The sequence below is a fragment of the Cydia pomonella genome, chromosome 28 (genome assembly GCF_033807575.1).
Source record: "Cydia pomonella isolate Wapato2018A chromosome 28, ilCydPomo1, whole genome shotgun sequence".
Taxonomy (NCBI): Eukaryota; Metazoa; Arthropoda; class Insecta; order Lepidoptera; family Tortricidae; genus Cydia; species Cydia pomonella.
In genome coordinates, this window is record NC_084730.1 from 8,527,191 (window position 1) to 8,553,587 (window position 26,397).

Sequence of the window (26,397 nt, forward strand, 5' to 3'; positions counted from 1 at the left end):
AAATACTATAATTTAATTAATATGAACCACAGATACGTCATATAAGGATACTCAGAGGCAAAACTTGTCAGGAGCGTTCGAACATTCGTCGCGGAGCGTTAACTGTTTAGTTTGCAAATTATAATGTTCAAAATTATAGTTTTATTGTTAACAACATGTTTGTGTGCTATTGGAATTTACTGTAAGTATAAATTCTACAGTGTGTCCCTAGCCATTGGACAAAGCTGAAATGTACATATGCATTAGGGTATTTAGAACCAGTGTACAAAGTATCATAACAACCGATGTAGCGGTTTCGAAGAAATTAACAAATTACCTTTTTTTACTTTGGAGCAGCCTGTATGTGTTAGTAGCTCCTAGGGATATATCCTCAAAGAATAGTATCTAACCTTCTTCGACCTTTTTGATTATCTTTTTTATTTATGACACTAATAAGCTTCTGACTTTTGTAAAATGTCATCATTATCAAATATTTCGAACAAATTGTCAAAAACACTGCCAAAGATTAACACAGTGTGTTTCTTTTTGTTGTTGATTATTGCAAATAACTTTTGTTCGAAAAATTTATTTTTTTATCTTTTGTTCTAATTAAAAAAATATTAACGTCAGAGCATTCCTGAGAAGTCCTACGTGGAATTTCAGGGTTTGTCCAATGGCTAAGGTCACCCTGAATTATGGTTTTATTGTTTATCGACCGAGATTGAATCTTAAGTACATTTATTTTATCAATGTGCCAAAGAGTATTTTCAAGAATTGCAAGCGCGCGAGTATAACATTTGTTTTAATAGAAGAAGATTGTAGAAGTAAAAATATCCTTAAAAACTAAAAACCTTACTAACTACTTACAATTGGTACTTTAAGAAGTAAAAACTTAACTTTTGTGTTAAAGAACAGTGTGTATTTCAAGTTAAAATGGATGAAGACGAAAACTTAGTGTCTACGAAATAAATATCCTTAAATCAAGATTTAAGAAGTTGCTATTGGGTACAACACATGTCTAAATCAGTAGTATATAAAAATGTGAGTATAAATAAATAACAAATGTGAGAGCGTGCGACTTGCAATCCAAAGGTCGCGGCGCGGGTTCTAACCCCGGCTCGTACCAATGAGTTTTTCGGAACTTATGTACGAAATATCATTTGATATTTACCACTGGTTTTACCAAATTTTGGACAAATTACCAGTCGCTTTTCGGTGAAGGAGAACATCGTGAGGAAACCGGACTAATACCAACAAGGCCTAGTTTACCCTTTGGGTTGGAAGGTCAGATGGCAGTCGCTTTCGTAAAAAGTAGTGCCTACGCCAAATTTTGGGATTAGTTGTCAAGCGGACCCCAGGCTCCCATGAGCCGTGGCAAAATGCCGGGACAACGCGAGGAAGAAGGTAGTATAGGTTATAAACCGTGGGCTGGTACTTAAACCCGACAGATTTAAAAACTCTTAGCGCCACTTGCACCATCCCATTAACCCGGGGTTAGCCAGTTAAACCGTTAACCCAGTGTCGAATTGTATTGGTAACCATGGCAACTCCAGGTTTAGCCGGCTACCCCCGGGTAAGTGGGATGGTGCAAGTGGCCCTTAGGGTAGTTCCTGAAGTCCTAGAAAGCTAAAATTTGGTATGTAAGCCAGTATTACTTCACAATTATACAAACAACAAAAAAAATCTAAAGCTTGGAACTTTTACCACCCCAACCCCTTAACCTTTCGTATGCTCGTGTCAGAAATATCTTATACCTTTAAACGAGCAATTCTTGTATATATATATATATACTCGTATATATATATATATATATATATATATATATTTCCGGGATCTCGGAAACAGCTCTAACGATTTTGCTGAAATTTGGTATATGGGGGTTTTGGGGGTAAACAATCGATCTAGATTAGTCTTATGTTTGGGAAAACGCGTGTTTTCGAGTTTTCATGCGTTCTTCTTTCGACGCAGAATATGGTCGCTAATTTCGTATTGCCGGCTACTGTCCGTCTGGTCCAGCGGGTTAAGACGCGGACTGCTAAACGAGTGTTACGGGTTCGAATCTCGCCCGGTGATCAACTTTTGTTTTTTTTTATATGTTCAAGTTTATATATTTTTTTTAATTTTTATTGTTTTAGACAAGTTTAATTTAGTAAAAAAATGTAGTTAAGATTATCACCTATACACCACCATATTACAATAAATAGTTATAACCGAGCAAAGCTCGGTCGCCCAGGTACTGTCATTTAAATAGCAATCATGACAACTTCATGTTTATGTTGAATATATATGGAGCAGAGGGCCTACCGCGAACCACGTTCGACGTGTTGCCTCTCTGTCGCACTTGTACATTTGTACGTAAGTGTGACAGGGAGGCAACACGTCGAACGTAGTTCGCGGTAGGCCCTCAGATCTGCTCCTAAGCATGCGAAAGGTAGTCCATCCCCTAGAATGGAAATTTGTATGATGGATCCGCAAATTTTGATGTCTGATAATGGATATATGGATCCTTGTTGTAAAGTAAATTGATCTTTAGTAAATCACCCCCCACCTTTAAAGATTGTCATAAGCAACTTACTAAAAGAATTGAAATCCCACCGAAAACATTTTCATGTGAAATGTTGCCAGTTTCGTTACCATCACATGTATTCGCTGTTCTTTTATACAACACTTTTCTGTACCCCTAGTGTAAATAAATTCGATTTCGAAACGTGACGTACGCGTTTGCGTTTAGTCTCATTTTGTATTGGATTTAGAAAGAGCGTGCCAAGCGGGACGTTTTGGAAACTCAAAATCCTATACAAAATGAGACTTAACGCAAACGCGTTCGTCACGTTATGATGTCGATCAAATTTACACTAGGGGTACTGTTATACAATAGTTCTTGTAGTAACGAAACGGCCAAGCTACATATTTTCACTAAGGTGTAGAGTTTGTGAAGTAAGGGCTTGTAGAGTTAGAAGCTTGGCTCTACATGAGATCTGATATCTTTATGACAGTGCGAGCTTTATGGTTTCATCTTGGTTGTGTTTGCAAATGTTTTTGGTGCCTTCAACCAGTCCATAGTAAATACTCAGTTAAACGGCGGAGCTACAGTTATATTTATTTTTTTACGTTGATGGCAAATTAAGGATAAACAGGAGTTACATGCGCGTTGCCGAGCTTAACAACCAACCTTACTCACCGGCAGGAACACAACACTACGAGTATGAGTAGGGTCTAGTGTTATTTGGCTGCGGTTTTCTGTAAGGTTACTTCCCCAGTTGGGCTCTGCTCTAGATCTGACATCCGCTGTGCTGCGCCCTACCACACAAAGCGAGATCATATTAACACTGTCCATTACATCATTTTAACCACCAACCAGGAAAAAGTTTATTAATTAAATAGTGACATTCATGTATGTTTAGGTATGTTATCGTGCAATTTTATAAACAGTTTCGATGGGGTACTTCCGTTTGGCCGAAATACTTTGCGACGAATTTCACTTCCCAATAAAAATATCGCAGTAGTTTCATTTCCCAAATGAATCTTTAGCAAATTTACGTCTCGCAATTAATTATCATTTGGCATCATTATTTTATCAATTTTATTTTATTAAGACAAAAACTATATTCTTGAGTAAGTTGCGTGGACCCAAATTTTTACACTTAAGTAGATCTGACGGTGGACACAGGAGGCCAAAGTAACCTTGTGATAAAAAAAACCGTACCATTATCTATAAAAACGGTCACCTATCTAAGTGTCGTTGCAATCTCGAGGTTCTCATCCAATCGGAGGGATTGGATGAGAACCTCGAGATTGCAAAGATATATTAATTTTATTCTGTTTTTAGTATTTGTTGTTATAGCGGCAACAGAAATACATAATCTGTAGAAATTTCAACTGGCTAACTATCACGGTTCATAAGATACAGCCTGGTGACAGACGGACGGACGGACGGACAGCGGAGTCTCAGTAATAGGGTCCCGTTTGACCCTTTGGGTACAGAACCCTAAAAAATAATGCAACGTTATAGTGTTTTGTTTTATTTAGATTGTTAGAATTGTATCTATTTTCTTTCAACAGGCAACCAATACTCATCATTGATTGCCTGTTGAAAGAAAAGTACAGTCAGAAACAAAAACTTGAATCAAAAATGTTTTTGTTGATGAAAAAATACATATGAATCTATTTTGTGATAATGCTTAAGATGAAATAATAATTTTCAGCCGAGACGGCGAACGACGGGTTCAGGATATCTCCAGACACCTACGTGGATGACGGGAAACAGTACATGGAGTTTACATGCACGGCGTATTTAAACGAAGGAGACCAGCTGGTGTGGCAAAGAGGATGTAAATACACAATTAATTTTACCAGAAAGTAAATTACTGTTTTTAGGAGTGGAAATGCGTTCCGTATACCACCCAGGCACGGGGATGGGCCTGGGTTGGTTATGTGAGACTCCCATATAGGCTGATGAGACCCATGGTTTACCCACTAAAACCGCTTTGTTGCCGCCTCCGTGCTATAGGGCGAGGTCTCAGGAACGCCAAAGTACTCTTCCGCAACCTCGCCAGCGGCCGTCCGGGCTCTGACCCCTCCACCTCAGTGGGCGCGTTGATCATGCGTCGGGCCCGTCTGCGCAGGGACCCTTGTGTAGGCGGCAGACGTCCCCGAGCCTGCCGCCCACAGGAACCCTTATGGGGGTAATCGGCGGACGTATGTCTAACGCCGCCGCCCCACGCGCTTACGGCGCATTGGCTGAGAGGCCGGATCTTCCTACCCTTTTTTTTTTCTAGGGGGGAAAATGCATACCCGCGTGGTTATGTGGGACTCCCGTCTAGACTAATGAGGCCCACGGTATACCCACTAAAAACCCTCCATATGCCACCTCGCCGCCTAAGGGTCTCCCCAAACCAGTCGACGCGGAGTCGGCTTTCGCCGAGTGTTTTACACCACACTATTCGCATTTAGCCGATCGACCGTCTCCACGGTTGGACACCTGCGTTTAGGAGTCTCATCCTCCTTGCGGCCGTAGAGACGCCCGATCGCCTGCGACTTGCTATCGCAACAGTTGTAAAGCGACGGTCGGCTCTCCCGTGCTCCGTCCTGCCGTCGAGACGTCAGACAGCACACGTACAGCCGTTGAGTCCGACGAACAGATGTAGGACAGCGGGTGATCGGCAATCGTAAATCTCATTTTTGGAGACTGGTTGTTAGTAACAACCTGAGTTTGAAATTGAACAGACCTGTAAGATTATTTTCCTTGGTAATTGTTACATATTATATAATAACCTGTGATGATGGATATTTTACGTAGACGGGCATGGAAAAAAAGGCTTACCAGCATTTTTACCGTCATCGGCTCTGTTCGGCCGTCGTCAGCTATGTTCGGCCGTCGAAGACGCTGAACGGCTTCCGCCAGCTCTGACCGGTCCTTATCGTAGGTACTTGGCCGTGATCGGAGCCGTTCAACTCTTTCCGGCACCGTACGGTGGTATAAGGAGATTTATGAATGCGAACGTGTGCGGTAGGCTGCAAACAGCGTCGTACGAATGCGAACAGCTTTACGGCAAAACGCCGTTTTCCCGTCGAAAGACGTCGTTTCGCGTGGGCCGAGCCGATTTACGACTTATTCGCTCTTATTGCGTTGACATAAAGCTTTTTCCGTACGCGATTTGCCGAAACGGCGTCGACTAGTTTGGGGAGACCCTTATTGGTGGGGTTACAGGAACGCTTGCGTACTCATCCGCGACCCCACCGGCGGCAGCCGCCCGCGACCGGCTCCTTCGCGAATGCCCGAAGGCCCTTCACGCGAGGCGCGCCAGATGGTTCGACGCGCTTTCCTCCTCGGCCTCCGTCCTGCAGTGTAGCGGACCCCCCCGAGCCCGCCACAAGGAGGCCACGGGCGCCAGAAAACTCCCCAGCGCCCGGCGGCAGATGAGGTCCATGGTTCTGCCGCAAACCACAACTCGGCTGCAGAGGACAGGGAGAACGGCACACCGTAACACCGACACTCCTCTTCCTCTGCAGCCCCACCAACGCCGCCACAGCGGAACGGCCCCGCCAAGGTCGCAGGGGATAGGGAGAGTGGTGCATCGTGATACCATCACGCCTCTTCCCCTGCGATCCCACCTCGGCCGTCGAGGATAGGGAGAACGGCTCACCACAATACCGACACTTCTCTTCCTCGACGGTCCACCTCCAACGCGTCACAAGCGGGCTTATCAAGCCCACTTGGAGCGTCCTCCTCGGGCCAGCCCGCACCTCAAACAGGCCGGCCCTGGTTGCCTCTTCGCTTCACGGTGGGTGACCAAGCCACGGCTACTAAGCCCCTCCACCACGACAAGGTGGGCAACCCGCGGGGGGCGGATCTTCCTCCCTTCCTATACTTACCCAACCCATACTATACTTACCCAACTCATACCATACTTACCCAATTACAGGAAGGGATATGATTTGAAAAGTCTACGAATGTATGCAAGAGTGAAGACCTATTAGCGCAATTTTCTGTTCGTTTAAACATTAATTAGTCTATTTATTTATTTTAAACTTTATTGCATATTAAAAGGTACAAATGGCAGCCTTAATGCCTCATGGCATTCTCTACCAGTCAACCATAGGGCCAAATAGATAAATGTCAAGGTGAGTGAGTGCAGTGAGAACCGTTTAGAAGCAAACAAGTATTACAGAAAACATAACTGTACCTTATCTATATCGTAAATTCATAATATATCAATACTTATAATAAATATGTATGCATTTTTTACCAATTAGTCATTTCTTTAAGGGAAAAGAGGGGTGGAAGTTTGTATGGGGAATCAATTAAAAGCAGATTGAATAAAAAGGAAGCCAAGCAAATTGTTGATTCCTCGGTTTATAATTAATTATATTATTCATACCTTTGTTTCATTAACAAGCCCAATCGATGGTATTTTATGAGAAAAAATACGGCAGTGGATTTAAGACAATCAAGCTGACGTGGCCTCTACAGCAATCCGACAATGATACTGAAATATACTGCGCGAGGAACATTAAAGAAAAAAATGGCAAATTTAAATGGGTGCAAAGCAAGAAGATTCCAATTGTTTTCAAAACAGTTAAGAAGACTTTGAGTAAGTAACTAGGTACATAATTACTTTTTCTGCCCTCCAGGCGGAAAGCGTCAACTTTGCTCCCGCTCCTCTAAACGAAGTTCCCGCTTTCCGCCTCCGTCGAGCAGAAAAATAGTATGCGTACCACGGGAAAAAACATAGGATATTCCATCCCGCGTGTTTGTCACCCTCGCCTTCGGCCTCGACAATTTTACACGCGGCACGCAGTTTCCTACTTTTCCTCCCTTGGGACACAACTAACTAAAGAGTCCGCAGCAAGCTCGGTTCTCGATTGCTCAGATACTTAGTACTTACAATAGGATAAGGTATATTTCATATAGCTTCAGATCCCACAAACTAATTACAATCATAGATATACCTCATGCCATTGTATGTGCAAAGTTTCATTACAATCCAACACGTGGTTTTAATATGAGAACGAAATGAAGGAAGGAAACAATAGTTCTTCTCAGGGTGTTTCTTGTTCTATTTAATCTTATGAACCTAAAAGCTGTACGCATGCCAAGTTCCGTGCTTTCTGTCGGATAGGACCATGTCTCCATACTAAATCGAGCTAAGGAGCTAAGCACACTATTCAATTCAATTCAGTATTTGTTAGTTTAGTAAAATAGTGTTATGTTTTATCTCTTTAAATTAAAGAACGTAAAACCACCCAAATATATTTGTGTGAAAATCCGGCCCTGTTTTTTACCTGCTCTTCGAGAAACATAACATTGCTTCCTTGGCGCTAGCTAGCCGTGCGCTCGCATTACCAGTGCAAGCGAGGTCTTCTAATACGTATCTTTGTTTCGGATCGCAGTGTCACAAGTTAAGCTGGTTTGAGAGCGTTTAGTCGCCTACCTTAGACGCACCAATAGAGATCAGATAGCTATTCTGTTAGAATTCTGTATTAGTTCATAATGAATCTTATTCCGTGCCCAATAGAGTAGTAATTCAATAAACGCTACCTATGCGGCCTCACCATTTTTTCATAGTGGCACGCGCCTTTGTTTTTAAACAATAGATAAGACGATAATCCGTAGAAGCTCACGGAGAAAAATAGAAACTATACAGTAGAACCTACTTATATCTATGTTAGTTATCCTAATTCTATCTTAATAATACCTTATTTACAATCATGGTGCATTGGAGCATGCAACGACGCCCAATGTCGTTTAAAAGGATTATCCAGCCTCTCTCCTATTGCCGCTAAGAAGCTGTTGGCGCTGCGTCGCATCCGACACGTCTGGGAGGCTACGCATTATTGCATAAAAATCATCCATGAGCGCCTTAGCAAACATGATGCGCTGCAAAAAGGCGGCAACCCCAACAGCATTCTATATCCGTTTTTGAATTGGGTAGTTGACACATGTTGAATATTATAACAAAATTTAATTAAATGGATAGAAAATGAGCCATCCATTATAACAAAGTGGAATTAAAAAAAATATATTGGGATTATAAAAAAATACAAAGCTCCGAAGTCTCAAAAAAAATTTTTTTTTTGTCTTTCAAAACTAGAGAAGATAATGGTACCATTCGATTCCTTACATTTTATTGAAAAATAAATTGTATGACAACTATACACATAAACGCAATAATTGATCTTCCATACATTTAGGACAGACTTATATGATGTGACGTCACATCACACCTTATCATTTTGTTAGAAGCGTTTCAATCGTCGACTGCGAGCGTCAGACTTTAACTCTCATTTCTGTCCTTTGTGTTACTTAAATGCCATGAGTCCTGTATAGACATTTGATCCTCAGGAAAATCAAGATCGTTTGACATTATTTACAAAAAACAGTCAAGTAGCCAATTGGACACGCAAGGCACTGTAAACTTTCTTGGTGTGACATATGTGGGTAGATTTAGTAATCAGGCGCCGACTGAATGTGGGTAGGCTTAATTCTTCGTTCTCGAAATACATTCTATGCTGAACGGACGTGTTTCCCTGGTGCCTCCTCATCAGCCCCTACCCTGGCCAGAAGGCATATTTAACAGTGGCGACGGGACTGTGATCTACGTGTCGAACTTTTTAGTGTTGTGATTTAGTTAATCGTGTTAATAAACAGTTACAATGGCAGTCGGAAAGATAGCCCCGTTCGATATGAACAAAGATTGTTGGGACTTATACGTGGAGCGTTTAGAACAGTATTTTATAGCGAATTCAGTGAGTGACACGGTTAAAGTGGCTACTTTAATTACTGTGATAGGCAGTGACGCGTATGAACTTATGGTTAATTTGTGTACGCCGGCGCGCCCGGCAACAAAGACTTTTGATCAGTTGAAGGCCATTATGAAATCGCACTTGCAACCTAAACCGAGTGTATTAGCAGAAAGGTTCAAATTTCGACAACGACGTCAGGCGAGTGATGAGAGCATAGCTGAGTATGTCGCAGCCTTGAAGAAAATGTCAATGACTTGCAATTTTGGCGCGGACTCATTGCAAGAAAATTTAAGGGACCAATTTGTTTGCGGTCTATCGAAGGATGTTATACGACAGCGGCTATTCGCAGAGGAGGAAATCACGTTCGAGAAAGCTTTTAAATTAGCCGTAACGATAGATTCGGCCGAGACGGAATCGGCGGTTATGGAGAAGCGAGTAGACAACCATGGAGGAAGTACGGGTGTCTACCAGGTGGCATCGAGCCGGGGGCGGGGGAGCTACGGTCACGGAGAAGCCGCCGGGGGACGGAAGGTCACGGGGGCTACGCGAGGTTGGGCGGGCGCCGGGCGCGGCGCGAGCGGCCGGGGCGGACGGCGCGGGCCGGGCGTCGCGGGCGCCGGCCGCGAGCGCGGCGCGCACGGCGGCGCAGCTGGCTGCAAGGTGTGCGGCGGCAGTCATGACTCCAACACGTGCAAGTTTAAGGCTTACGTGTGTCGGGTGTGCAACCGAGATGGACATCTGAAGAGGATGTGCCCGAGACTACGCGAGGAACAGCTGTTCGCGTTGTATGACGGAGACGCGGATGGGCAGGTGGCGTATGACGACAGCGAGGGAAGTGACGAGGTAGTTACCTATAACTATTCAATGGCTTTAAAGGACTTTAGTGCTTATCCGCCATATGTATTATCAATGAAAGTTAACAAGAGATACATAGATATGGAAATTGATACGGGTAGCTGTATTTCTTGCATTAGTTATGATTGTTACTTAAAAACTTTAGGGAATTTTAAATTAAATCCGAGTGATGTCTCAATGCGATATTACACCGGGGAAAGGGTAATACCCGTAGGTAAATTATGCGTGAGTGTACAATATGGCAAAGTAAACAAACAATTAGATCTGTATGTAATTAAAAGGGGCATGACAAGTTTGTTAGGTCGACAATGGATTCATGAACTCGGGGTAACTTTGCCCACTTCCGTGCCATGTAACAAATTGGAAAGGGAAAATATTAGTCAAAACTTTGATGAAAATGTGTTCAGTTCCAGGTTTAAAGAAGTTTTTGAAGACGGTTTGGGGCGGTTCACGGGCGGCAAGGTCGGGTTCGCGCTGCGCGAGGGGGCGCGGCCGGTGTTCCTGCGCGCGCGCCCGCTGCCGTACGCGCTGCGCGAGCCAGTGGAGCGTGCGCTGGATCAGCTAGTGCGCGACGGCATCATCACGCCCGTGCCCACCTCGGACTGGGCCACTCCCGTCGTACCGGTAATGAAAAAAGATGGGACTATTCGTTTGTGTGGGGATTTCAAATTGACACTGAATAAATGTTTGCAAGTGGATCATTTTCCAGTACCTCGAGTAGATGATTTGTTGACAAAATTGCATAAGGGGGATAAATTTTCGAAAATTGACTTATCGCAAGCGTACGCGCAATTCGAATTAGACGATTCAAAACAATACACCGTAATAAATACCCACAAAGGCTTGTTTATGTACAATCGCTTAATTTATGGCTTAGCTTCCAGTCCCGGCATATTTCAAAGGAAGCTAGAGCAGTTGTTTGCGGACTTACCAACGGTAGGGGTTTTCTTGGACGACATTATTATAACTGGTTCTGACGATCGGGCGCATTTAGAAACTCTCACGGAGGTATTTGAGAGGTTGCGGAAGTATGGGTTAAAGGTAAAAAAAGAGAAATGCACCTTTTTTGCACCGTCGGTAACGTATTTGGGTTTTGTCATTAGCAAAAAGGGTGTGCACACGTGTCCTGAGAAAATTAAGGCCATTAAAGAAGTAGGAGAACCAAGTAATGTGTCGGAGCTTCGCTCATTTTTGGGTCTCATTATGTATTACGCCAAATTTGTACCTAACGTGAGCACTATTTTGGCACCACTATACAGGCTTTTACAAAAAAATGTTAATTTTGTATGGGACGAACATTGTAGGTCAGCGTTCAACAAAATCAAACAAATGTTAATTTCTAGTACCATCTTAGCTCATTACTCGCCACATTTGGATCTGGTTCTTACCACGGATGCTAGCAGTGTGGGGGTGGGGGCGGTCATTTCCCATTTGACGCCAGAGGGCGAGCGGCCAATTGCGTATGCATCACGGGTATTGAATTCGGCGGAAAAGGCGTACTCCCAGATTGAACGCGAAGCTTTGTCAATAATATATGGTATTAAAAAATTCCATCAATATCTCTATGGTAGAAAATTCACATTAAGAACTGACCATAAACCTTTAGTCTCAATTTTTGGCGATAAGTCCGGCATACCGGTAATGGCAGCGAGTAGGATGCAGCGTTGGGCGGTTATCCTCGCGGGTTACGATTATGACATCGAATACGTGCGTAGCGAGAAAAACGCGGCGGACGCGCTATCTCGGTTACCAGTAGGATTACGTTCCGAACAGGAAAACGGTAAAAATAATACACGCGAAATCACTTATTTGAATTTTGTTCAAAATTTCATGCCAATTACAAGGAAGACTTTGTGTCAAGAAGTTAGTAAGGACGACGTTCTTAGGAAAGTAATGTTGTTTATACAATCCGGCTGGCCAACATTTTGTACCGATGAGCAGATTAAACCTTATTTTTCACGACGTAACGAGTTATACATCGATGCAGGGTGTATAGTATGGGGTTATAGATTAGTCATTCCAAAGAAATTGCAGGATTCTTTGTTGAAAGAGGTGCACAGCGGACATATGGGGATAGTTAAGATGAAGAGTATCGCGCGAAGCATTGTATGGTGGCCGGGCATCGATGCGGCAATTGAAAGCGTCTGTAAAGCGTGTACCGCGTGTACAGCAGAGAGTACGGCTCCGGCTAGGGCGGTACCTCAACCCTGGCCATACGAGTCAGAGGTTTGGTCACGGTTACATGTCGATTTCATGGGCCCTATTCAAGGTGCCTCATTTTTGGTGTTAATTGATTCAACCTCGAAATGGATTGAAGTCTTTAAAATGAATAAAACTACGGCCGCTAACGTAATTCGCGTATTACGGGAAACATTTGCGCGTTTTGGACTACCGAAAGAGATCGTATCGGATAATGGGCCTCCGTTTTCTAGTAAAGAGTATGAGCGTTTTATGACTTTTAATGGTATTAAGATAACATTTGCGCCGGTATACCATCCTTCCTCGAATGGGGCCGCAGAGGGGGCAGTTAAACTGTGCAAGCGAGTAGTTCGGAAAGCTCTGCGCGATGGCGTCGATGTGGACGCAGCGTTACAGTCATATTTACTGTCTTACCGAAATGTAGACCACAGTACAACCGGGACGTCACCAGCGGTTCTTTTACAGCGTAGGACATTAAGGTCTCGTCTAGATCTATTGAAATGTAGAAGGCAAGTAGAAGATAAGGTTATTCAGAGTCAACGTAAACAGGTCGAGTATGCGGGAGGTACGTCTAGACAGTTGGATATCGGGGAGGAAGTGTGGGCACGTAATTACACAGGAGGGGAAAGATGGATAGGAGGGAAAATTGAACAAAAAGTAGGATCTCGCAACTATATAGTTGGTAGGGAAAATGGTCCACCCATCAAACGACATATCGATCAGCTTAAAAATAAATGGGCAAGCACGATTGATGTGTCCGTACCTAACTCTCCGATTTCGGTAAAACCACCAAACGAATTTTCTACTGATACGACGACGGGAGGGGTGCCAGAACCGGTAACAAGCAATTCTGAGTTAAGGGTCGTGAGTGGTTTACCGTTGCCGGGTGCACCGGCCGCGCCCCCTACATTGCCGGCCTCCGTGGAGGGCCCCAGACCGATCCGCACTAGGAAACCCGTTAAAAGATACGGGTTCGACTTAAATTTTTAGTATTATGATTTTATTCTTATTAACCTAATGCGTAAGTGTATCTATAGGCTAAGTGGGGGGGTGTGACATATGTGGGTAGATTTAGTAATCAGGCGCCGACTGAATGTGGGTAGGCTTAATTCTTCGTTCTCGAAATACATTCTATGCTGAACGGACGTGTTTCCCTGGTGCCTCCTCATCAGCCCCTACCCTGGCCAGAAGGCATATTTAACAGTATAGTTAATCCATAGGCCGCTCGTATAGAACGACTGGCAATAATACCTAAAAAGTGTCTGCTTAACCTCAGCCGTACAACGAGCAAACCTACGAATCAACATGTTTGTTTTAACTGCCAGTGTCCTGTGTTCCCTCTCAACATCGGCATCATCGCTTAGGTCTTCTGACACTACTATTACAGTAAATTAATTTACTTAAGTACTTACTTACTTACTCCGTTGGCTCAGCGACCCAAAATGAGACTTGGCCTCCGACACAAGACAGCGCCACTTTTCTCGGTCCTGTGCGACCTCTCGCTAATTGTCGACTCGAAGCTCGCGCAGATCCGCCTCCACCATGTCGCTCCAGCGATACCTAGGGCGTCCGATAGGACGTCCTCCTGCTAGGCGACCCAGGTACGCTCTTTTTACGTTCCGATCTTCGTCCATTCTCTCAAGGTGGCCCAACCAACGGAGTCTTTGGGCTTTACTTTCTCCCATGATGTTAGGTTCAGCCACTAAGTCTTCAATCTCACGGTTCTTAACGACTGTCCAACTTCTATCCGGCCTTAAAAATTAATTTGAATTATCAATAATCTCGATCATTGTTTTTATACAACATTAATGCTGACATCGCGGGGTCCAACAAGTGAGAAAATAGTAAATAGCCATAGGGTAAACTGTTCCGAAAAGTTATGTCCTAATTTCTATTTTCAGCCGACACATGGGGCCCGTGGGTGTGGCCCGTGGAACACGTAATGAACAACACAACTCTTATACAGCTCTCCTGTTGGGCATATCTGTACAAGAATCAGTTCGTTTCCTGGTACCAGACGTCAGGTGCGAAACACTTTTTTTTTTATACCACGTGGTGGCAAACAAGCATACAGCCCGCCTGATTCTCCTTTTTTGAAAATCCCCATACTGTTGAGGTGTGTGTAGTAGTGTAAGATATAGATATACATAAGTTGACGATGTATGTTGAGTTAGTTACAATACAGACGCTCGCGAGTAAGCACTTGTGTTTGATTTCACCTCTCAGCCCCATACATGCCACATGGCGACCGTGACCTCGAGCGCGGGCTCCGCCGGGCCGCACGATGTAAGTGTCAGCGTTTTCGCCGCCTCAGTGTTAGCGTGATTATTACAATATGGGCTGCGTAGGCGACAGTACTGCAAACTATTAATACGATTACGGACAATTTTCGTGTAGAAAAAATACAGTAACTCAGGCGTGATGGGACAAGGATACAGCAAACAGGAGGAGAAAGAGGTTGTGATCACCCAGAATGCGGTTGGATCGAATGATGCGACGGGCACGAGCGAGCATCACACAAAGGTCAATAACATCCTTATAAGCGTTCTTTTCGTCGTACTCGCCCTCATCGGTTGCTGCGTCCTGTACAAGTTTTTCAAGAAGGCACAGCAAAAATACATACACAAAGAAGTCAGGAGAGAAGTTTGGGCACGATTGCAAGCTAGGCTGTCCATGAGGAAGTCAGTTCCGGCCAAGGACGACGAGGAGGAAGGCGCATAAGCGGTGGATGAAAGCGCGGCGTTTTACGTATAGTGTGTGTGTGAAGTGAAAAGTGGCGGGAGTGAAAAGCGTCGGAAATGTTAAGGGTATGAATTTAGAATTACAGACTATATATAATAAGTTAGAAAATATACGCATATACCTACGAAAATTAGGCGAGGCTAGAAGGCAACTAAAACAAGGTCAGGAAAAAATTGACAATGCACAGTTGATATATGAGGACTATCGATCTTTAATCACTTCTGTTAATTTAGATGATCTGTCTGAGTCCGAGGAGTGTTATATTTTAGAATTATTATGTGAAAAAATAGATAAAGCTTATAATAAAATTTTACAATATAAAGTTTTAGAGTGTGTAACCGAAAAACCAATTAAAATGGAGAAAAAATTCGAAATAAAGGAAGCGAACAGCTTAATACCTATTTTGGACGGCAAGGAGGAGACCGTGGAAAAAATGATCTCCGGTATTGAAATGCTAGACAGTATATTGAACGAAAGTTGCGAGAAAAAAATACTAATTTCATTTGTCCTTAAAACAAGAATTAATAAAATTGCGCAACTAAAACTTAAATCGAGTTATGAAACTGTTGTCGATTTAGTGACTGATCTACAAAAATATTTGTTGCCGAAGAAATCCGCAGTCTCTTTACTTGAACAATTAAATAACATAACACAGCGCGATATGTCTATTACTCAATATGGTGATAAGATCGAGGAGTTGTTCATTGGCCTAACGATAGCGCAAGCCGACGGGAAGCCCGAGGCGCGCGATGTCCTTAGACCAATCAACGAGTCTTTAGCTATAAAGAAATTCACGGACGGTTTGAGGAACCGCCGTCTTAGTACCATTTTAGCAGCCCGAGAATACACAGAATTAAAAGAAGCTGTCAGAGCTGCCCAAGACGAGGAGCTGGCGCGACCCCAGCCCGAGCCAGTAGTCATGAACATGAACTACGGCTACAGAAGAGGTTTCCAGCAGCCACAGCGCTACGGCTGGCGTGGGCGCGGGCCCACCAGCTACCAACCCAATCGAGCCAGAGCCTACCACAGCCCATGGATACCACGCTATCCCACTAATAGAGGTACTGTACCTAGTAATAATTTTCACAGGGGCCGTGGACAACGTACGAATTTTAGGGGACATCCCAGTACTCGCAGGAGTCGTGGACACCGCGGAAACGTGTATACATATACACACGAGCCGCAGACCCCTCATAGTTCGACAAGTGACGAGACAGACAGAGTTCAGTTTTTTCGAGCATAAAGTTTTAACTATATGTGACGGATTAGACTATGTAAATTTTACTGTAGGTGGAAAAAATCTTATTCTTATGATTGACAATGGCGCAAGTATATCAATTTTACAACAAAGTAACGTTCCCACAGAATCGCAGATATATGAGAAGGGTACTATTATATCAGGAGTAGGTGGCAGTATTACTAGTAAACAAGTGGCGGACGTGACTTTACATGACGGAAATACGATACAGATTAGGCATAGGTTTCACGTTTTGCAAGATCAGGATATGCCGTGTCATGCGGACGGAGTACTTGGTTTAGACTTCATGCGAACTTATAATGCGATCATAGACTTAACAAAGGACGAGCTTACTTTGCATTATGGAAATCAAAGGTGTGTGTTACGAATACAAAGAAGTAATGAAAACGAAACTTGTTTATCTTTGCCAGCGAGAAGTGAGTCTATACATTTAATTAAAGTAAAATCATTCGATTTAGGAAAGGATTACGTTATAAACTCCGAAAAATTGGCCGAAAATGTATTTTTGGCGGGAAGTATAAGTAGAGTTAAGCAAAGTAGAATACCAGTGCGAATTTTAAATACAAGTGACGAAAACATAAAATTACCTATTTTTGAACCTATTTTAGATAATTTGAGTGATTATAACATTTGTAACTTTCAAAAATGCGACAACGGAGTAGAAAGGGTTAAAAGGTTATTGTCGTCTTTGAAGTTAAATCATTTAAATGACGAAGACAGAAAACTTATAGAGTCAATATGTGCCAAATACGCCGATGTTTTTTATTTAGACGGGGATAAATTAGGAACTACGAATGTATCGACCCAAAGTATCACTGTGAAACCGGACACGAAACCCATATATACGAAACCGTATAGGTTGCCAGCGTCAATGAAATCGGAGGTTAATAGGCAAGTCGATCAAATGATTAAAGACGATATAATTGAAGAATCTAAAAGCGATTGGAATAGTCCGATACTATTAGTACCGAAAAAGTCTGACAACAATACAAAGAAATGGCGTTTAGTCATCGACTACCGAAAAGTAAACAATGTTATCCAGGACGACAAATTTCCACTGCCAAATATTACCGATATTTTAGATTCTCTGTCAGGTGCAATATATTTTAGCCATCTTGATTTACAGCAGTCTTATTATCAAACAGCATTGGACGAAGACAGTAGGAATATAACTTCGTTTTCATCAGGTCAAGGTCAATTCCGTATGAAAAGGCTCCCAATCGGCCTCAAAATCAGTGCCAGTGCATTTTCCCGGGTAATGTCAATAGCAATGTCAGGACTTTCATATGAAAAGTGTTTTATTTACATGGACGATCTAGTTGTTTTCGGCAGAAACATGGACCAACACAATAGAAACTTAATCGACGTATTAGAAAGATTACGTAAGGTCAACTTGAGAGTAAACCCCCAAAAATGTGATTTTCTGAAAAAACAACTACTTTATTTAGGGCATGTAGTATCAGCGGAAGGCGTGTTACCAGATCCGCAAAAAACTAAAGTTTTAGAGAATTACCCAACACCAACAAACAGTGATGAAGTTAGGAGATTCGTAGCCTTTTGCAACTACTATAGGAAATTTATTCCAAATTTCGCAGAAATAACATTACCATTGAACAAATTATGTAGGAAAAATATACCATTTCAATGGACAGAGGAATGCCAAAATTCGTTTAATAAATTAAAAGAGAAACTTATTACTCCCCCTATCTTACAATACCCAGATTTTTCATCAGAAAATGAGTACATTTTGAAAACAGATGCATCCTCAAGGTCAATCGGTTCGGTACTATGTAACAAAGATCAGAGACCTATAGCTTATGCTAGTAGACCCTTGAATAAAGCCGAGTTAAATTACCCTGTCATTCAAAAGGAGCTTTTAGCAATCGTCTGGAGTGTACGCTATTTTAGACCTTATTTATTTGGAAAACAGTTCACAATAATGACGGACCACAGACCACTCTTATACCTATTCAGCATGAAGGATCCGTCAAGTAGATTAATTAAATTTAGATTGCAATTAGAGGAATATGACTATAAAATAGTATATATAAAAGGAAGTTCGAACGTAGTGGCAGACGCGTTAAGTAGAATTTCAATTTCGTCCGACGAATTAAAAAGTATGAGCGAACAAGTTACAGTTATGACAAGGAAACAGAGTAAAAAGTTGAGGCAAGAGGAGGAGTTGTGTGACGAGAGTGTAGGAGATCTTAGTATACCCGAGAATTCAAGGTCTGATCAGCCGAGAATTGCGGAAATATTAAGAAAACCTAATGACTCAATAGAAATGTTGTTTGAATCAGAACACGAGTTAAGAAAATTAAGAAAAAATAAGTTAATAACTAGAGAAAAAGATTGTTTCGCGTACGCAAGGGATAAAAAACGTCTCTACATAAACCTTAACTATATGTCTCATTTCACGCGAGCCGTATTTGTGAATATGTTGAGTGATTTCTGTAGAAATATAAATATAGACGAGTTATGTATGATAAAAAATGATAAAAACGCGTTATTTATAAAAACATTGTTAAATGAAATAAAAACGATGAAAGACTGGTCCGGACCGCGAATAAAAATCCTAGGAAATATAATCCGAATAGATGACAAAGACGAGAGACGAGTTATCATTAACGACTATCATTTACTACCAACCAGCGGACATGCCGGCGTTCGCCGAATGGTTAGTAACATCAAGTCTAAATATTATTGGTCAACTTTAGAGAGTGACGTCAGAGACTTCGTGAAAAAATGCAGTAAATGTCAAGTAACAAAGTACTCTAAAAATATACGACAACCTATGGTTATCACGACAACAGCGTCGTCAGCATTCGAGAAAATATACCTCGACTTGCTTGGACCGCTAGACACCGATACAAAAGGTAATAAGTACATTCTAACGTTACAATGCGAGCTAACGAAATACATTGAAGCTTACCCATTGCCACGCAAGGATGCGATTAGCGTAGCAAAAACTCTAGTTAGTAATTTTATATTAAGATACGGTATTCCAGGTATGATATCAACGGACCGAGGTACCGAGTTTATGTCATCCACTATGGAAGAAGTATGTAAGTTATTAAAAATAAATAAGATTAATTCGACCGCTTATCACCACCAATCGATAGGTGCTTTGGAAAATATGCACAAACATTTAGCCGCTTTTATGAGAATTCAGTGCGATGGTCACCCGGACACATGGAGCGATTGGCTACCGTTCTGGTGCTTTGCATACAATACAACAGTACATTCAATTACAAAGTATACCCCATTTGAATTGGTTTTCGGAAAGAAATGTCAAATCCCTAGTAATCTGATTAAAACTGTACAACCACTGTATAATCCCGATAATTATGCTCTAGAATTAAAATACAGACTACAAATAGCTCATAAGGATGCCAAGGAAAATTTGTTAAAATCTAAGGAATTACGAAAACAATATTATGATAAGTTATCTAACTCAGTGACTTATAAAAAAGATGATCTAGTTTTGATTAAGACAGAAACTGGAAAAAAATTTGATAATCTTTTTAAAGGACCTTTTAAAGTGATTGAGGACGATGGAGTAAATGTTAAGTTAGAAATAGATGGTAAGATCGATCTTGTCCATAAAAATAGGACTAAGATTTTTAACCAGTGACTCATGTGTCACTGCTCTTTTTTTTGTCATGTTGTGTTAACATTAATAGTTTGACTTTATGTAAACATATTTCATAATTGTGTTTTGTTGTACTATCGATATGTTTAGATTTCTTTAAATAAAACAAAATGTTTGATAGTGTATACATAGTTTTATATAAAAAAAAATTAATTTACATCAATTTTTTTTTCTCAACAACCCCCCAGATGAGGTGTGTGTAGTAGTGTAAGATATAGATATACATAAGTTGACGATGTACGTTGAGTTAGTTACAATACAGACGCTCGCGAGTAAGCACTTGTGTTTGATTTCACCTCTCAGTCCCATACATGCCACACTGTAGACCCTCGGGAAAACCTCGGCAGAGAGCTCGTTCCACAGCCGGAGCGTCCGCGGGAGGAAATTCCTCTTAAACCGCATTTAATTCAAATTCTGATACTGGGGACTTTTTATATCTCTAAATTTATTGACTCCGAATCTAATTACTTCTCGAACTAGTGCCTACAACGTACATATTTTTTTAGATAAGGATACAACAGAAAGATTGTCTATGATACAACAAGAAAACGAATACAGTTATGTGAAGCTCGATCTTACAAAAACGCTTACATTATCGGATGATGGTACTAATATTTTCTGCGCCAATGAAACATTTGAGTCCGACCACAGTATCAAGAAGATAACAGAGAGTGAACATATTCCTCTTACGTATCAAACAGATACGGAACCTTTAGGTAAGTGTGAAGTAAATGCCAGATACATGGGCGCCGCCAGGATTACTTTCAGGGAGGTGCATAATAAATGGAATAGAAGATCCATGCAGTCATTTATTTTTCTTGTGTTATATAGTTCCGAGTTATGCTATCAAAATCAGACGCGTAAAAAACATGTAATTTTTATATAGAATAATAGAATAGAATAATTTTTATTCGTAAACACAAACAAGACACATTAAATTACATGATATAATAAAAACAAAGGAAGTATAAACCACGAAATGGCCTCATCTCAGCATGTTGCTGGTGGCTTCCAGCGCTGATCTTCCGATATATTTTCTTTCCTGCCAGGGGGGTACAAGTGCACCCCCTTGCACCCCGCTGCCGGCGCCCATGGCCAGATAACTAAATTTTGACACCTTTGACAGAGACTGGTGGGAGACTTCCGAGGATAGGGACACGTGGAAGAATAAAAGGAAGGCCTTTACCCAACAGTGGGACAATATGGGCTCATAATAATAATAATTACTAAATATAATAAATAAATGCAATGAAGTTTAGTTCTAAAGATCACATATCATAAACCCTCTATTATGCGTTCAAAAACCGCAAATTACAAGCATAAAGATAAACTGTTTTATAAGAACAAAATTTTTATCTGTGAATATATTTTTATTGCGTATTAATAACTTCGATATCGATTTAATAATGACATTCCAATTTCGAATATCGCGGAAAGAGAAATGAATTTGATTTGAGCTCATTTCTAGGGTCAGTCGATATGATGTCTTGTTGGTGACTCGCTTCCAGCTCGTTACATAAGACACTCGTATTTTAATGCCTCTAACTATGTAGCAATCACATAAACTAAGTATTAAAAGTGTTTTTGTTGAATAAAGAATTTTGTATTTTGTATTTTGTATTTTGTATTTTGTAAAATTACTGGCATTTTCGAGCTAGTCACAAGATAAATAATAATAATATCATTCATTCATTCATTCATATATTTATTGATAAAAGTAATTACACGTCCAAAATACTTACACACTATCGTATTACATTTAACTAAATGTAAATTGTAAAATTAAATCAATAAAAGATTTCAATTATAATTATAAATCAAATGTTAACAATGAATACGTTGGAAAAATACAATAAATTATGACTTAATCTTAAGATTAAAATAATTTGGTACAAAAATAATTTCTCAAATAAAAATAAAATAACATTTTCAATTAAAATACTGTAAACATGTAAACATAGACTATAATTATATTTGCATTATATGTGTGCATCAATGACACCTTTTCGAAGAATTCGTCAATGGTGTAACAGGCCTGTTTAATAATTTTTTTTTTGTTGATTGAAAAATGTGACGTCACTAGGGGCACCTCTTAAGTCGGCCGTTAATGCGTTGAATAGTTTGGCCCCGAACACATTGACGGTTTTCTTGGCTTTAATAGCGGTATTATGAGGTGGTACTACACTTACGTACGAATTTATGAGTGCGACAGAGAGGCAACACGTCGAACGTGGTTCGCGGTAGGCCCTCAGAAGAAGACCTCCACCGCGCGTGCTTCTGCCGGACTGCTGCTCACGAGTTTTATACGAGCTGAGATTTAATAAATAAATATTATAGGACAATATTACACAAATTGACTAAGTCCCACAGTAAGCTCAATAAGGCTTGTGTTGAGGGTACTTAGACAACGATATTTGTACGAAGTACTTGTACGAAGGGTCGGCCTGAAAACCAGCGTTGTATAGTAGGTAAAGCCTGCTGTGCAACACATGCTGAGGTTCGCTCCGTTTTAGCATCATAATTTTAAAACTTTTTTATATCTACATGTAAACATAAATTTGTGCCTAATCAAGTTTCATTTTAAGGCTTGTAATGTTTTGTAGCATTGCCTGTAAACATTTTTCAATGTGGTGTTAAATAAAAAACTTCTATGTCTATGTTCTATGTCTATGTCTATATAATATAAATATTTATAAAACACTTAAATACATGGAAAACACCCATGACTCAGGAACAATTATCCGCGCTCATCACACGAATAAATGCCCTTACCAGGATTTGAATCCGGGACCATCAGCTTCATAGGCAGGGTCACTACCCACTAGGTCAGACCGGTCGTCAACAAGATGGATATTGAACTCCACGTTGGTTGGAGGGGCCTATCCCTCGAGGCTGGGCTCATGTGATGTTTTGTTGTCCCAGTTAAGCCAGCAATAAATGTGTTTGAATAGTAGATTGTTAACTAAGGGATGAAATGGTACCTTACACCCGAGCTAAACACCCTACTTTTTATTTCGAATACGAGGAAAGTAAAATACATGTGTATTTAAAAAAACATAAATAAGTATAAACTTTTATAGTATTTCTTGAGTACCTACTACCTACTATTCCTTGAGAGGATCCTTCCTTGAGATTTCTTTCAATTAACAATTGTGGTAACATCATAAATCACGTTATGGGGAGTTAAATATAAGAATGAAAATTATACAACAAATACATTTAATGACAAATTTTAATTGCTTATCGTAATATAAAGGAAAAAACTTACAAAAAAAGTAAAATTCTCTAGTGCAGAAACTTTATTACCCACTTTCAGAGCATAAGATATGAAAAAAAAAAATCATTTCCAGCCAACTTGTCAAGGGTATGGGTGACGCCTGACAGTTACACAGACGATGGCAGGTCAGTGATGGAGTTCACATGCCACGCGTACTTGCAGGCTACAGAACTATTATCCTGGTTTCAGGTCACAGGTGAGTCTCGAACATATTCAATAGGTACGGGCTAGAGCCCATTCCCACTGAGATCCAGTTCCGTGGGAACAGTTCTTCACTCAGTCTCGCAGAAATCTAAGGCGTGTTCACATACACTAGTTTGTCAATTCTGACTTTTGTATTGCTTAAATGTAATGGGGTCCCATACAGAAATTTGACAGTCAAAACAAACTTTATCGACTGATAGCATTCATAATGACAACTTGTCATTAAGCCTATTTTAAAACACGAGTCCTTGAATTGATTGATTCTAATACTTTTACAGTTATTTGTTTTACAAGGGGGCAAAGTTGTTGTTTAACCGCTCGTACTAATATTCGAGGTTTCAAGGCACAAAGGTTAAACAAACTTTGCCTCTGAGTGAAACAATTTTTTTTTGACCTCAGCAGCTCGAACAAGCCAACTTTCGTCCCTCCGGGGAGTGTAGAAAGTGCGACTTTCCCCACTCCAGGGAGTGACGAAAGTGCAACTTTCCTCACTCCAGGCAGTGAGACAAGCTTACGTCATAATAATGATGCCTTTCATTCATGAATGTAAATAAATGTGGTCTCAAACGATTATATTTATATCTTTACTTATTGTTGAATTTTTTTACCTTTAATATGTTCTCCCTACTGAGGTGAAAAGTTGTACGTGTCACACGAGAGCAAAGTTATTTTACATCTCGTGTTTTCAACACTCGCAAGAAAAACCAACTTTCCTCTCTTGTTGCACAAATAACTATTACCACACTAATGCGAGGAAAATATTAAGTATGAAATACCAAAATCATCAAACCAAATCCAATCCGAATAAAACGAATAAAAAAATGTATCATTAAAAATGATCATTTAAAAGTTAATTCTACCAGCTAACACATGGAAACAACTCAAAATTTGCATCTGTTTACTTTTCCCCACATGTGGATAAAATGCAACTTTCTCATTAATTTTTGAACAATCAAGAGGGCCTCAGGGTTAAAACTCTGTATGTATTTCAGATTCAAATACAAGACAAAGGATTGAAACAGTTCAAGAAGACAAAAAGCCTGGATATAAAGAGATCAAGTTGCTCAAGCTCCTGGAACCATCAGACAACAATACTCAAATATACTGCGCCAAAGAAACCGTTTCTTCGAGTGGATCCTTGAAGGAAGGGCCAAGAAGTCAAAAGATTTCAATTTCGATTCAAAGAGGTGAGAAATATGTCGAAGGTGCTAATTAATTTGTATTACGCTGAAAAGTCAGCAACAGAGCTTTTGGTGCTCCCACATTGGTGTTATTAATAATAATTCAGCCTATATACGTCCCACTGCTGGGCACAGGCCTCCTCTCATGTGCAAGAGGGCTCGGGCTATAGTCCCCACGCTAGCCCAATGCGGATTGGGGACTTCACATACACCTTTGTTCAATTTCTTCGCAGATGTGTGCAGGTTTCCTCACGATGTTTTCCTTCACCGAAAAGCTAGTGGTAAATATCAAATGACATTTCGTACATAAGTTCCGAAAAACTCATTGGTACGAGCCAGGATTAACCCACGACCTCCGGATTGAAAGTCGGACGTCATATCCACTCGGCCACCACCGCTTTATTTTATGTTATTATTCAAATTAGTTACACCGCATTACAGTATGAATATCAAGGCAGGCGAACTACAAAACGTTTATAAAAATACAAACAAATAATAACAAAATACAAGATACGAGAGAATATTTATTTAAACATTGGATTTAGGCGACGACGTAACAACGCAGCCCCGAAGCGTCGTCTGCTCGGCGTAGGATTCGGCAGGTTGCCCCGGAACTGCGGTTGCTATGGTGTGCTGCATTATAACGTTATGACACATTTGTTGTATAACATATTATCACAAATTGTAACAAAAGTTACGCATTGTTATCATGTTGTGTAACTTTGTACAACTTTTAATGTTATAAGCGACAAAGTGGCACGTTTTGCCAGCCGCGGTCTCAAATTGAGACTCTCAATTTGATTCATTAATCGGGATGATAGCATAAATGTATATTATTTATAATATGTTTTTTTATTATCTGCAGAAAAACCGTATGTCTCCGTAGAACCAAGCAGAGATATTATTATATTCAAAGATGACGAAAAGCTGTCGTTGATATGCACTGGAAGTAAGCCTGTTAACAACCGACAATACACATGGTACATAGAAGGTGAGTCCCAGAAATATAGCTTGATTTATATTATTTTATTTTCGTTTTTTTTTTATAAATAAATAAATAAATATTATAGGACATTATTACACAAATTGACTAAGTCCCACAGTAAGCTCAATAAGGCTTGTGTTGAGGGTACTTAGACAACGATATATATAATATATAAATAATTATAAATACTTAAATACATAGAAAACACCCATGACTCAGGAACAAATATCCATGCTCATCACACGAATAAATGCCCTTACCAGGATTTGAACCCAGGACCATCAGCTTCGTAGGCAGGGTCACTACCCACTAAGCCAAACCGGTCGTCAGAAGAGATTTTATTTTATTAATGAGGCATCTTTCAAAAAAATCATTGATATCACGGGGGACCGTAGAACTGCCTTGTTCCACGAACAACGACGGATCGGCATAGCGATCCAAAGGGGGATCGCATTCAGCCTTATTGGGAACCCTTCCGCAGGGATCGGACCTGAGTGATCTAGCTGAATATAAACATATTGAGTTAGGTCACACATGTTATGTTTTTCTTCAGGGTTTAATTTTAAGTTCCATTTTAAACTAAATTTGTTATTATTTTAAGTACATGGAAAATCAACAGCGCTATATAAATATTATATTATTATAACGAGCCCATTGTGTCCCACTGCTGGGCAAAGGCCTCCCCCCCCTCTTCTTCTCTTATATAAATATATACCCAGAAATTACAATATATAGAATTATAAAGCCAAGTTCTCACTTATAGAAAAATAACTAATTAAAAAAAGTTTTTGCCCAAATTAATCACACATGCAAGTTCCT

The 26,397-nt window shown here is 40.6% G+C and overlaps 2 protein-coding genes across 4 annotated transcripts; both read left to right on the top strand.

Moving 5' to 3' along the window:
• Positions 1–75: 75 nt before the first annotated feature.
• On the top strand, positions 76–26,349 carry LOC133533146 (uncharacterized). Of its 3 annotated transcripts, XM_061872111.1 has the most exons (8): positions 76–181; positions 4,185–4,310; positions 6,879–7,073; positions 14,181–14,303; positions 20,438–20,647; positions 23,282–23,404; positions 24,405–24,599; positions 25,459–26,349. In XM_061872111.1, the coding sequence occupies exons 1-8, from the start codon at positions 124–126 to the stop codon at positions 25,644–25,646; spliced, it is 1,218 nt and encodes a 405-aa protein (XP_061728095.1). In that variant the 5' UTR covers positions 76–123; the 3' UTR covers positions 25,647–26,349. The 3 variants fall into 3 exon arrangements, with proteins under 3 accessions (XP_061728095.1, XP_061728096.1, XP_061728097.1); XM_061872112.1 differs by lacking the exon at positions 23,282–23,404; XM_061872113.1 differs by lacking the exon at positions 6,879–7,073.
• Positions 9,136–13,643, top strand: LOC133532874 (uncharacterized). Its single transcript, XM_061871733.1, has 3 exons — positions 9,136–10,031; positions 10,494–10,704; positions 13,605–13,643. The coding sequence occupies exons 1-3, from the start codon at positions 9,136–9,138 to the stop codon at positions 13,641–13,643; spliced, it is 1,146 nt and encodes a 381-aa protein (XP_061727717.1).
• Positions 26,350–26,397: the final 48 nt, after the last annotated feature.

Excerpts from the sequence above, each read along its gene's own strand:
- LOC133533146 (XM_061872111.1), top strand. The coding sequence starts at position 124 with ATGTTCAAAATTATAGTTTTATTGTTAACAACATGTTTGTGTGCTATT. Across the intron at positions 4,311-6,878 it reads GCTGGTGTGGCAAAGAGGAT|CCCAATCGATGGTATTTTAT; the intron begins GTAAATACACAA and ends TTCATTAACAAG. Across the intron at positions 7,074-14,180 it reads AACAGTTAAGAAGACTTTGA|CCGACACATGGGGCCCGTGG; the intron begins GTAAGTAACTAG and ends TTCTATTTTCAG.
- LOC133532874 (XM_061871733.1), top strand. The coding sequence starts at position 9,136 with ATGGCAGTCGGAAAGATAGCCCCGTTCGATATGAACAAAGATTGTTGG. Across the intron at positions 10,032-10,493 it reads TATGACGGAGACGCGGATGG|GTTTAAAGAAGTTTTTGAAG; the intron begins GCAGGTGGCGTA and ends GTTCAGTTCCAG. Across the intron at positions 10,705-13,604 it reads GGGCCACTCCCGTCGTACCG|TGTCCTGTGTTCCCTCTCAA; the intron begins GTAATGAAAAAA and ends TTTAACTGCCAG.